The following is a 13,404-nucleotide window of genomic DNA, read 5'->3' as shown; positions in this document are numbered from 1 at the left end:
ATGCATTCATAAAAGTGTTTAAGAAATCCCAAATTTCTTTCTACATTTCCTGATGTGTTCAAAGTCCCAAGGCTCCTTGGGAAGGATCTCTAACCATTAGCCTCCCTATTCAGACAACTGCTGTCAGTAAACGTACCCACATAGTTTTGTGCAAAGTCTGAGAATAAGGAATCAGAGTAGCCTAAGGGCAAAACGAAGAACTTAAGACCCCTCAACCTTGTCTAATCATAAGAGGCTGTTTTCGCAGTTTCACTAGAGTGGCCCACCTAAATTCCTCCAGTCTTCTAGGTTAAAGATTTAAAGTGAGGCTCACACTGAGGTTCTATCTACATTCCATGCATTTGAATGGCTTCTTCACTGTGTGGGTTCTGCGATTTCCAGTAAGGCTACTGCTTACACTGAAGCACTGTCCACAGTCCATGCATCTAAATGGTTTCTCCCCGTGTGGGTTCTTTGATGTGAAGTAAGGTTACCATTCTGACTAAAGCTCTTTCCACACTCCATGCACTTAAATGATTTCTCCTCTGTGTGTATTCTGTGATGTGAAGTAAGGCGACTGCTTCTACTAAAGCTCTTTCCACACTCCATGCATTTAAATGGTTTCTCCCCTGTGTGGGTTCTTTCATGTGACGTACGGCTACTACTGTCAGTGAAGTTCTTGCCACATTCCATGCATGTAAATGGTTTCTCTCCTGTGTGGGTTCTTTGATGTGACATAAGGCTACTGTAGTGAAAGCGGGGAGCCCTCCCCGTCTGCTCTCACTGTCCCAGGAGTCAATTCCCTGCCTTGGGCAATTGATCCCAGCAAATCCTGCTTTACCAAGGTTGTGCACGCTCACACCAACCCTGCAAGGTAGTAACTGCCACCACCCTTCAACTGGTTAGCTACTCTGGGGCAAAGGGAACCCCAGAGCCCAATTAAACACCAGAGCTCCTCAGGACAAGAGTCTAGCTTTACTCCTTGTCCCTTCTGAAGTCTCAGGTAAAACATTTCTCTGTTACACGGTAGTTGTGGTCAAATGGCAAGGACTGAATTGTGGAACTGACCCCTCTCTCTGGAATGAACACACGTTGGTTAAAGTAATTAAAGTTTATTAAAAAAAAGAAAATAAGAAAAGCATAAAAAGGTTACAAAAACAAAGAGATGCACAAAAGTAAGTTTTAGCAGCAAATTAAATCCTGTTACCATACACCCAAACGGGTAAGGTTTCAGTAAGTAAAAAGATAAAATAAGTTTCTTGGCACAGATCAAAATAACAAAGTTTTCTGGCCTAAGCTATACTTACAAAGCATAGGATCTCTAAATGGATAGCCTTCTTCCCATCAGGGAATTGCGAGTCAGGATGGAAATGGAGCCACAACAGAACATCACCAAAGAGGCAAGGTGGTGCTCCAAAGTGGGACACTTAACCCAAAGTTCTGAGCTTCTTCTTATGGAAGAAATCTTCCGCCCAGCCAGAGACAATTAACCAATTAACATTTTCATCAAAGGGATGAAAAAACTATGTTCCCACAGCACCTGGCGCCTCCTCTTGGTTTCCCATAACAAATGCAAGGAGTTATATGGCCTTGACGGAACCAGGCCCCTTCTGCTGATAAGAAGTTCCGAAGCTAACTGTAAGCTGATACAGCTGTGTTGTAAAAATCACCAAGTCACAGTGATGAAAGAGAATCAAATGTTTAACTGCTTGCTAGCAAGTTAAAAAAAAAGTTGTCAAGGGGAAAAATTCCCCACAAAATTCCCTTTGGGATTTAGCCATTTTAAATGCAGGCCAGGGCAAGGCTGGCAGGCTGGCATGACAGCTACTGCTGTCAGTGAAGCTCTTTCCACATTCTATGTATGTAAATGGTTTCTCCCCTGTGTGTGTCCGTTGATGCTTACTAAGTTGACCATTCTGACTGAACCTCTTTCCACACTCCATACATTTAAATGGTTTCTCTCCTCTGTGTGTTTGTTGATGTCTATTAATGTTACAGCTTCGACTGAAGCTCTTTCCACATTCCATGCATTTAAATAATTTCTTCCCTGTGTGTGTTGTGTGATGTGAAGTAAGGCTGCTGCTTACACTGAAGCACTGTCCACACTCCATGCATTTATATGGTTTCTCCCGTGTGGATTCTTTGATGTATCCTAAGGTAACTATTCTGACTGAACCTCTTTCCACACTCCATGCATTTAAATGGTTTCTCTCCTCTGTGTGTTCGTTGATGTCTACTGAGGCCACTGCTTACAGTGGAGCTCTTTCCACACTCCATGCATTTAAATGGTTTCTCCCCTGTGTGGGTTCTTTGATGTAAAGTAAGGCTACTGCTCTCCCTGAAGCTCTTTCCACATTCTGTGCATTTAAATGGTTTCTCCCCTGTGTGCCTTCTTTGATGTGAAGTAAGGTGACTGCTTCTACTGAAGCTCTTTCCACACTTCCTGCATGTAAATGGTTTCTCCCCTGTGTGGGTTCTTTGATGTGATGTAAGGCTACTGCTGGCAGTGAACCTCTTTCCACAATCCATGCATTTAAATGGTTTCTCCCCTGTGTGTGTTCGTTGATGCATACTAAGTTGACCATTTCGACTGAACCTCTTTCCACACTCCATACATTTAAATGGTTTCTCTCCTCTGTGTGTTTGTTGATGTCTAATAAGGTCACAGCTTCGACTGAAGCTCTTTCCACATTCCATGCATTTAAATAATTTCTCCCGTGTGTGTTGCGCGATGTGAAGTAAGACTGCTGCTGCCACTGAAGCACTGTCCACACTCCATGCATTTATATGTTTTTTCCCGTGTGGATTCTTTGATGTATCCTAAGGTAACTATTCTGATTGAAGCTCTTTCCACACTCCATGCATTTAAATGGTTTCTCCCCTATGTGGGTTCTTTGATGTGAAGTAAGGCTACTGCTCCCCCTGAAGCTCTTTCCACATTCTCTGCATTTAGATGGTTTCTCCCCTCTTTGTGTTCTGAGATGTGAAGTAAGGTGACTGCTTCTACTGAAGCTCTTTCCACACTTCATGCATGTAAATGGTTTCTCCCCTGTGTGTGTTCTTTGATGTGATGTAAGGCTACTGCTGGCAGTGAACCTCTTTCCACAATCCATGCATTTAAATGGTTTCTCCCCTGTGTGTGTTCGTTGATGCATACTAAGTTGACCATTGCAACTGAACCTCTTTCCACACTCCATACATTTAAATGGTTTCTCCCGTGTGTGTTTGTTGATGTCTAATAAGGTCACAGCTTCGACTGAAGCTCTTTCCACATTCCATGCATTTAAATAATTTCTCCGCTGTGTGTGTTGTGCGATGTGAAGTAAGGCTGCTGCTTACACTGAAGCACTGTCCACACTCCATGCATTTATATGGTTTCTCCCGTGTGGATTCTTTGATGTATCCTAAGGTAACTATTCTGACTGAACCTCTTTCCACACTCCATGCATTTAAATGGTTTCTCTCCTCTGTGTGTTCGTTGATGTCTAATAAGGTCACAGCTTCGACTGAAGCTCTTTCCACATTCCATGCATTTAAATAATTTCTCCGCTGTGTGTGTTGTGCGATGTGAAGTAAGGCTGCTGCTTACACTGAAGCTCTGTCTACACTCCATGCATTTAAATGGTTTCTCTGCTGTGTGGCTTCTTTCGTATTCAGCAATGTTACCATTCTGACCGAAGCTCTTTCCACATTCCATGCATTTAAATGGTTTGTTCCCTGTGTGGGTTCTTCGATGCAAAATCTGAGAAGAGGATTTCTTAATCCCATTCTTTGACTAGTTTCCTTCATCCTTTTTTGGTCCCCAATGATTTCCAAACATCTCTTTTTGTGCTTCACATTTGGCTATTACCAATAACACCATTTGTGCTTCCGTATAATTCTCTTTCTTCTGGGCATCTTCTGCTGAGGGGGAGGAGAGAGAAATAAGAAAACAATGTTGGTATTTCAAAGCAAAAACAAAGAAACTCATCACAGATCAAGACCAATTAGCTGCTTCTGAGGTTTTTACACCTCCAAAATTCTTATTTCTCTCTGTATGCCCAGCTGAAACAAAGCTTACATGAATATTCTACAGTCTCACAGAACAGCATGAATTCTCTTCTGGTCCATATGTCACTTGATGTCACTAAGCCCTGATGTGTCTGGTGTTTCCTCCTACTGCAAAGCAACTGCGGTATACATTTCTAAAATAATACAACAATTTGATGAGGGAGAAGACAAGGGCAGCAAGGCTGCAGAAGAGGCAAACTGGGCACTGCTCACTGGTTCCTGTGGTGGTCAGACAGAAATACAGGAACACAGGAAGTTGTCTGATTCTGAATCAGACCATGTGTTTCTCTACCTCACTACTGTCTACACTGGCTGGCTGCTGCCCCACAGGGTTTCCTATGAGGATCCTTCCAAGATCTATCTGAAGATTCCAGGGATTAAACGTAGGAACGTCTTCACAGAACTCGGTACTCTATTGCTGAGTTAAAACAGGGATGGCCCAAGACCAATATTACAAGAGTTTGCAATGACGCTCTGAACTGTGAGGGGAATCACTCAACACACAGCGGAGTATATATTTCGCTGGCAACTTTTGAATTTAGGCACAGGTACTGCATCATCCTTTCATTCCCAGTATAACCTTTCCCAAGTTATTTTTAAAATCCATACCTGCTGGTCTCTCCAGGCAAAAGATGAAATCCAGTTTTGAAATTTCTGTCCAAGAATCAGACAAGCTAGTTAGTTCTGAAACCAAATACCTAGGCATTTCATGTCCACCCACCGCTATGGCCCCCTCCCAAAAGCAAAGGAAAGCAAGTGATAAATAGGACGACGCACGTGGATCTAATTGGCACTTGTTGACAGGCAACTATACATAAAGCTCCATTCAGTGGTACTAAGGAAACCAATCCAGCTATTGTAATTAGGGGATTTTCTCAGGAGATGGAAACTTCAACCTGGAGGCCACCTCTCCTCTTTATAAGTACAGCTCTGCTAGATCAGATTAAAAGCCCATCTAGTCCAGCATCCCCACAGTGCCTGAGTAGAAGCACTCCCTTGGAAGTCCACAAGGAGGCCATAAAGGCACCACCCCTCTCCAGCTGCTCGTCCTGATTCCAGAGGTAGCAAATATCCAAAAGGTGTTTGCAATAAAGAAATCAAGGAAGCATCCAAAAGAGAATATGTTGCAGTAATGGGTGACTTCAACTACCCTTATCTAGACAGCGTACATCTGTGTCGCACTCACACCAAAGAGGCAAAGTCTCTAGGGTCCCTAAATGACTGTGTCCTAGAACAGCTAGTCATGGAACCAACCAGAGGGGTGGGGACCCTGGAAAAGATCCTAGATCTCCTGGTAATGAATAGGACGGGCATGTGGATCCAATTGGCACTTGTGAACAGGCAACAATACATACAGCTCCACTCAGTGGCACTATTGAAATCTATCCAGCTATCATAATTAGGGGACTTTCTCAGAAGGTAGAAACTTCAACCTGAAGGCCACTTTACAAGAACAGCCCTGTTGTATAACTCTAATAGCCTATCTAGTCTAGCATCAGCACAGTGTCTGAGTTGATACATCTGGGAAGTGTCATGAAATCGCAATATTGGTTCAGACTGGTTTAAAATGAACTGTGTAAAATGGCTCAGATGCAGAGAATTGTGGGGATTTCATCTTGGGAGGAGATGGGCCTCTGTGTGAGTGGAAAACTTTAGGTTTCGTTTCTCAGCTGAAACTAATTAGGAGGCCTGAATAGCAGCTCCTGGTTATCTCTGTTATCTGGTGAGAGCCTGGTACTCAAGGCCATGCGGGCCTGAGAAGGTTTGAGATCAGGAAGGGAGGGGGCCTGCCAAGGCGCAAAAAGTGAAGAAGCGTCGGGAATATTACTTCATGAGAAAGCCCCCTGATTGGCTGAATCATTATGAACTGTTGCTGGGGGTTTTTCCTTAAGTATAGGGGATGAGACCCATAGCCTTTGTTCCCCTGGATACCATGCGGGGTTCCATTGCCTTTGTTTCCAGTCCCCTGATCATCCTTGTTGCCCTCCTCTGAACCTGTTCCAGTTTGTCGGCATCCTTCTTGAAGTGCGGAGACCAGAACTGGACACAGTACTCAAGATAAGGCCTAACCAGTGCTGAATAGAGGGGAACTAGTACTTCACGCAATTTGGAAACTATACTTCTGTTAATGCAGCCTAAAATAGCATTTGCCTTTTTTGCACCCACATCACACTGTTGGCTCATATTCAGCTTGTGATCACCGACAATTCCAAGATCCTTCTCACATGTCATATTGCTGAGCCAAGTATCCCCCATCTTATAACTGTGCATTTGGTTTCTTTTTCCTAAGTGTAGAACTTTGCATTTATCCCTGTTGAATTGCATTCTGTTGTTTTCAGCCCAATGCTCCATGCTTTCCTGGCACCCCCTGCAAAACCAAGAAGGTCCTGCAGCGGTTCTTGGGCTTTGCCAACTACTACAGACGCTTCATTGCTGCCTTGTCCAACAAGACACCCCCCCCTAACAGAATGTTTAAAAGAGACTGGCCCTTTCATTGGACTGAAGAAGCCCAAAAGGCTTTCAAACAACTGAAGGTGTCGTTCACTTCAGAACCCATACTACAACATGCTGACGCCTGACTACCGTTCATGGTGGAATCAGATGCCTTGGACGTAGCCATTGGAGTGGTGTTGTTACAACCCACCGAAAAGGGAAGGGAATTGCTTCCCTGCGCCTACTTCTCCCAAAAACTATCTAGCTCGGAGGAAAACTACACTGTATGGGAGAAGGAGCTACTCGCCATCTGAGATTCATTCAAGGCCTGGTGACACCTCCTGAAGGGAGCCCAGCATGAAGTGGAGGTCCGCACTGACCATCAAAACCTCGAGAGCCTACAAACAACCTGGAAGGTGAACCAACGGCAAGTGTGCTGGGCTCAACTCTTTGTGAGATTTTATTTCCACATCAACTACATTCTCCAAGCACAAAACCACAGGGCTGATGTCCTGTCCCACAAGCCGGAATATCATGAAACCCTCCTTACTCCTCATCATTCCCCTGGATAAGATGATAGCGGTGGCCTGCCCCAATCTGTGGGCTGAAGAACTGCATGCTGCTCAGGAACAAGACCCATTCGCTCAAGAGCAACTGCAAGACCACACCCCAGCCTTCACCCAGAGGGGGGGTGCTGCTCTATCATTTCAAAGCCCTGTACGTACCCCCTGGAGAGCTTTGGGCCGAAGTTCGATGGCAATGCCATAACATTCCGATAGCAGGACATTTTGGGGTATCAAGACTTATGCAGGCTGTTACATGTGGCTTCTGGTGGCCACGAATGAAATACGATGTCAAAAAATACATCTACTCCTGTTTTACTTGCACGAGTGCCAAGCACACCCCTGGTCACCAGGCCGGGTTGCTGGAGCCACACCCCATGCCAGAGGGCCCTTGGCAGATGGTCACACTGGACTTTATCATGGACTTACCTGCCTCTCAGGGAAAAACCACGGTCCTGTTGGTTGTGGAGGCCTTCAGCAAGATGGTTCATTTTATTCCATGTACCAGCATACCAACAGCCCAAGAGATGGTGCAGTTGTTTATCCAGCACGTGTAGGGGCTACATGCACTCCGCACCAGTCTGGTCTTGGATTGGGCCCCCCAATTCATGGCCCGATTCTGGCATGCCCTGTGGCAGCTGTTACAGATCCAACTGAGGGCTGTCATCATCACACCACCCCCAGACAAATGGACAGACTGAAAAGGTGAATGCCACCCTGGAGCAGTACCTCCGCTGCTATGTCAACTATCAGCAGGACACCTGAGTGTCTTTGTTGCCCCTGGCTGAGTTCGCCTACAACAACTCACTAATACTTCTACCCAAAAAACTCCCTTCTTTCGCCAGCGTTGGGTACCACCCTAGAACCTTCTCCACACCTAACTCCACCCTGGCAGTACCTGCAACGGCAGAGTTTGTTCAAGGCAATGCAACAGGCAATGCAACAGTTGTTACAAGAGCAGCTGGCAAGAGCTAAGGCCACTTAGGAGAGAGTTGCTGACCAACACCGGCAGCCTGGCCCCAAGATACGGGTGGGGGATAGGGCATTGCTCTCGACACAGTACCTGCCCACGAGGGCACCTTCCCATAAACTGGAAGAAAGGAGTGTGGGACCCTTTGAAGTAGAAGCCCAGATCAACCTGGTGGTGTTCCTGCTACGCTTGCCCGCCTCCATGAGAATACACCCCGTGTTCCACCAGTCTTTGCTAACCCTGGAGGAGACTCCGAGTCCCTACCGAGCGCCCGATGCCCCTCCCCCCACCGCTGGTCATTGTCTATGGCCAGGAAGGATATGAAATGGAACAGATCCTCGACTCCCACCGGTGCCGATGGAAGTTACAGTATTTAATCCACTGGAAAGGTTTTTGGACTGGAGGAAAGATTGTGGGAGGCGGCAACAGACATCCATGCACTGGACCTGGTGAGAAAGTTCCATGAAACTTACCCTGACAAACCCAAGGCTCCAGGGTGGGAAGAGGCCCGGCATGGAGAGGGGATGATGTCGTGAGCCATGCTAGTAGGGGGTGGACCAATGAGGAGGAGGACTTGGATTGGGACTTCCCAGTCGGTGAAGGACCAGCCGAGGTGGGAACACCAAAGCAGGCCCCACTCTGGACATTGACACCTCCACTCTGGATGTTGATGGGTCACCTCCATCAGTTCCAGCTACCCCCTTGGAGAGACCCCCAGACCTGTCAGTCACTCCTCAGTCTGACATTGCACCTCTCCTGGCACCCATGCTACCACTGGACAGCCCTCCCCTCGCAGAGGAAGAGGACAGGACATTGCCTGAAACACATGTTTATGGAGATGAGGCTACCAATGGCTACTAGCCACAATGGCTATGCTCTACCTCCATGGTCATATGCAGTATGCCTCTGAATACCAGTTGCTGGGGATCACAAGAGGGGACAGCGCTGTTGCTCTCGGATCCTGCTTGCTCAGGGGCTTCCCGTAGGCATCTGGTCGGCCACTGTGGGAACAGGACGCTGGACAGGATGGGCCTTTGGCTGGTCCAGCTTCAGGCCTCTTCTTACGCAGTGTTAAAAGTAGAGAAAAAAAGGCAGACTCTTTCCCTGCCATCCAACCCAGAAAGAGGCACCTGGGTTGTCCTCTCTGTCTTTACCCCAGAGATCTTTCACTTACCTGAGGTGGCCGCCCAGCACCTCTTCCCATTCTGCCCCAGGGAAGAGACGATCCGGACGGTGCCTCTGAGGCCATTGCGCTGCCTGTGGGGGAGATGGAGGAGACGTCAACTAGGCCACCTCTGGGACTCTCACAGATTTTGCCACAATGGGGAACAGCTCTCAAGAGCCTGCAGGGGAGAGACAGGGGATGGGAGGAATGTTCTCCTTTATGCAAATGTGGAGGCGAGGAGTGTAAATATTATAAGCGTCCCGAAGCTTGTGCGGAACTGTAAAGGCTCTAAACAAATAAAAGGGACGTCACTTTCCTCAGCTGTTTCTCTTCATCTCAGTTGGCTTCTGGATGCCTGACCTACAAAAGGCCTTAACCTTTAGGCCCTAAATCTCTCCCAGACCCCTCCCCAGTTTCTTCCAGACTGTCCTCCATGCGGGGGTGGGGTCTCATCTCCTTCACCACCCTCAGTCAAGCCACCCATCTTGGTCCCCCCCATCTTGTCTCCACTCTGGCATCCTCAAAGCCTTTCCTTCCTCCCCACCGCAGAGTCTCTCCTTCAACATGTCAACCATTCCAGGCTTTGTTACTGGGCCCTCTTCACTGTGTCTTATGCATCTTTTTGCAGGCACCCCAATCTCTGAGTGATGAGAGACCTCCAGAGGCTCCACAGATTAGCCAGGGTTTGGTTTCCCTGGAATGAAGGTGTCTTTAGGATATATGGTTTCATTTATACATATATACAACCTGAGCATAAGATGGAGGGGTTCTCGGCATTAACAATCTAACAGATCTTGGTTCCCCATCAGGATTCTAGAGAAGTCCCCCAAAGCCATACCTTTGGGACGAAGCACAGAGAACAGAGACTAACTCTAACACAGACCACTTCTTAGCTCTAGGATGAGGGAGCCTCCAGCCAAAGGAGCGGGAGGAGGGCCTCTCTTCTGAAAGTTTCTATGGCAACACATTGCTCCAGTGCCCAATATTTACACATGCTAATGGGGGCCACTTGACAAACTTGGCTGGACCTATTAGCTTATGCAAGGAATTAGTTCGTCTCCTGGAGCAGGTTTCTTTGCTACAACTCCACCTGTAGATTCCAAATCAGAGGCTGGAAAAGGGACCCAAAGACATCATCCATCCCAACCACACACTCCTATAACACTGTCATTAAAAATTAACACGTTGTGTATGTTAATCAAATATCAGGTCCCTGACAGTTGGCAGTCGTATGCTTTGTACGTATTGAAACAGAGGAGTGGATGGAGAACAAGTCTTATGAGGAAAGGTTGAAGGAACTTGGCATGTTCAGTCTGGTGAAGAGAAGGCTGAGGGGTGACATGATTGCACTCTTTAAGTACCTGAAGGGCTGTCACATAGAGGAGGGTACAGATTTGTTCTCTGCTGCCCCAGAGGGTAGGACTAGGTCTAATGGTTTTAAGTTGCAGGAGCGTAGATTCAGATTGGACATTAGAAGGAACTTCTAAAGGGCAGTTCCGGCAATGGAACCAACTGCCTAGGGAGGTGGTGGGATCCCCTTCGCTGGATGTCTTCAAGCAGAGGCTGGACAGCTATCTACAGGAGATGCTCTAGCTGTGGATTTCCTGCTGTGAGCAGGGGCTTGGACTCAATGGCCTACAAGGCCCCTTCCAACTCTATGATTCTATGAGGTCAATGGCTCCATCTTGGATCTCTCTGGGGATGAGGAAGACCTCCACCGCTTCCATCGGAAGTATGGAGAGAGAAAAACTGAGCTGCATTTAGTCTGCTCCAGCTCACTGGGCAATGTAAAGTGTTTGAACTATTTGCAACACATCTACTTTAAAAACAGCAGGGCAAATGGCTGGTATCACCTATTCATATAATCTGAGTTAACTTTTGGATCAAGTGTGGGGAAACTATTATCAAGCGTGGGGAAACTATTACTGAATTACAACTCCCATCAGCCCCAGCAAACATGACCAGTGGCCAGGGATCACTGGAGTTGTATTTCAGAATCATCTGGAGGGCCAAAGCTTCCTCATGCCTGCTTTAGATGTTGTGGACTACAAGTCCCATCATCCCTGGCCATTGGCCTTGCTGGCAGGAGCTGATGGGGGTTGAAGTCTGGCAACATCTGGAGGGCACTAAATGGCAGGTCAGTTCCAAGTTGAGCAGCTGGTGTACAAGGTGGACAGGTTAACAGCATTCTTGCCTACTTTATAGGGTTGTAGTTTGGGCGACTAAGATAAGAGGTTTATTATCTTTAGCTGCATGTTTTATTGCTTTAATATTTTTCCCAGGCCTTCTTCAAAGGAGCCGAGTGTGAAATATAATTTGACACACACACACCCCTTTGTCTTCACAAAAACCTTGTCACTGGGCCAAGATCACCAACTGAGTTACACTCCTGAGTAGGGATTTGAACCTGGAAAGTAATTCTAATAATCTCTCTTTGTCTCTGTCTCACACACACGTGTCCAGAACTTATCCACCTTTAACTTCACAACAACCCAGTGAGGTAAGTTAGGTTTAGAAACAGTCACTGGTCCAAGGTGGCCCAGCAAGCTGTGTAGGTTAGTACGGGGGTTTAATTCTGGGTTTCCCTGGTAGAGATGTGAATACCTGGAAAAATATGAGGGGATAAAACTATTTTTCTTCTGATTTTTCCCCCTGAGCTGGCACATCTCTACCCCAACTCAGACTAAGTGTAGTACTCTGCATCCCCCTAAAGTGTTCTCTCTCTGTGTGTCGCTCTCTCTCTTGATATGCATATACTTTCTGACTTTGGCTACAATTTAGTCTACTGTAAGAGTCACATCCATTGCTCCACCCCCTTTTGCCTCTGGCCCCGCCCACCAATGAAAGTGGCCCCGGAAGGCTGCTCATAACGGAATGTGGCCCTCAGGCTGGAGAAAGCTCTCCCCCACCTCCACTTACCAATCTATTATATCCAGCCTTTCACCCGGGCCCACCTCACAGGGTTGTTGCGAGCATTGCCCACTACACGCTGTACTGTGGACCTTCTGTAGCACCCGGAGGCCCTCCCACCAGCGCGGGTGATCCCAGGGCAAGGGGTGAAGCCGGGCAGGAGGGGGGCGGGCAGCGCCAGCAGAGGCAGACCCTCCGCCCCTCCGTTGGGCCAGTCCTGCCAGAGAAGCTCAGATCCACCCCGGGGGAGGAGGCTTTGATCTTCCCTTTCAACACACTCGGAAGGGGAAGTCTGGAGAAGGCTCTTAACCCCCCCCCCGGTCCAGCTGAGGGGGGACATTCAGAGGGGGGAGTTTCTTCCCTCAACCCCCCCAAATCCTTTTTCTTCCTCCTTCTCTCCCCTCCTCTTTTTCTGTCCCCCGCATGCCGCACCTCTTTGTCCTCTGCACGCCCCAGCCTCTCCTCCTCCCTCCTCCTCTCTGGTCTGATTTCTCTCGCCGGGTGACAAAGAGAGACCTCCCCGCCCCCTCCCCTTCACTATTCTCTCTCCCCCTCCTCCTCTACAACTTCCTGCCCCTCTAGGAGCCAGAGCTCGTTTCCTTGACCTATTGGAGGACTGAATGACCCCCTTTGAAAGCCAAAGATTCCCTCCCTCCTCCCCCCGGTGCTTAGTCAATGGGGCTTAGATCGCCTCCTTCCCCGCCAGTTTAATCCTCCTCCTCCCTGCGGTCGTGTGGGGGCTCTTGGGGGGTGCACATTTGGCCAGCCTCCCCCCCCCCCATCATACTGGGCACCCCCTGCATTTCCAGCTCTTCCCCTTTTGCTCTTTGTCCGGAATTGAAAGGGGCCCAGCAGCAGGCAATGGCGGATAAGTGGGGTTGGGGGAGGGGGTGATCAGAGGAGCTGCAGGCTCCCAGGCTCACTCCCTCCCTCCTTCCAGCTGCAAGGGGACCCCCACCGCTCTCCCTGGCCTCAGGCCCTTGCTACTGGCTACAAAAACACTGGACCTCACTGAGGTTTTCATGGGGGGAAGGTAAGCTTTTGCAGCAACAAAAAATCCTCTCTGCCCCCCCCCTTTCCAGCTGTCTGATCTTCCTGGTTTTGATGCAACTCAGGGCTAAGGTCTGTGATGATCAAACTCATCAGGATTGGGACTTGGGCCAGGCTGAACTTAGCACAGGGGGTTGCCTTTCCTCCCTTGGCTTCAGTGTCAGTGGGCTAACATTTTGCATCAACCGCCCTGGGCTCCTGCTGGAAGGAAGGGCAGGGTATAAATGAAATAATAAATAAATAAAATAAATAAACGAGAGCCATTTGACCCCCCAGTTGTACAG

At 48.0% G+C, this 13,404-nt stretch overlaps 2 protein-coding genes across 6 annotated transcripts; both read right to left on the bottom strand.

Annotated features, from left to right (window-relative positions):
- Positions 1–1,129: 1,129 nt before the first annotated feature.
- Positions 1,130–2,767, bottom strand: LOC133381465 (zinc finger protein ZFP2-like). Its single transcript, XM_061620618.1, has one exon. It carries the CDS (start codon positions 2,674–2,676, stop codon positions 2,095–2,097), a length of 582 nt encoding a protein of 193 aa, XP_061476602.1. The 5' UTR covers positions 2,677–2,767; the 3' UTR covers positions 1,130–2,094.
- LOC133381467 (zinc finger protein 664-like) lies at positions 2,680–12,571 on the bottom strand. 5 transcript variants are annotated; one of them, XM_061620622.1, is made up of 4 exons: positions 12,503–12,571; positions 9,170–9,338; positions 4,639–4,683; positions 2,680–3,882 (listed from the first exon to the last, which is right to left on the bottom strand). In XM_061620622.1, the coding sequence occupies exon 4, from the start codon at positions 3,174–3,176 to the stop codon at positions 2,763–2,765; it is 414 nt and encodes a 137-aa protein (XP_061476606.1). In that variant the 5' UTR covers positions 3,177–3,882; positions 4,639–4,683; positions 9,170–9,338; positions 12,503–12,571; the 3' UTR covers positions 2,680–2,762. The 5 variants fall into 5 exon arrangements, with proteins under 5 accessions (XP_061476606.1, XP_061476605.1, XP_061476609.1 ...); XM_061620621.1 differs by having other exon boundaries at positions 2,680–3,879; XM_061620625.1 differs by having other exon boundaries at positions 2,680–3,879; positions 9,170–9,252; positions 12,503–12,569.
- Between the last annotated feature and the right edge of the window lie 833 nt (positions 12,572–13,404).

Source organism: Rhineura floridana, chromosome 3, assembly GCF_030035675.1.
Source record: "Rhineura floridana isolate rRhiFlo1 chromosome 3, rRhiFlo1.hap2, whole genome shotgun sequence".
Taxonomy (NCBI): domain Eukaryota; kingdom Metazoa; phylum Chordata; class Lepidosauria; order Squamata; family Rhineuridae; genus Rhineura; species Rhineura floridana.
This window is presented reverse-complemented; position numbering and strand designations above follow the sequence as displayed.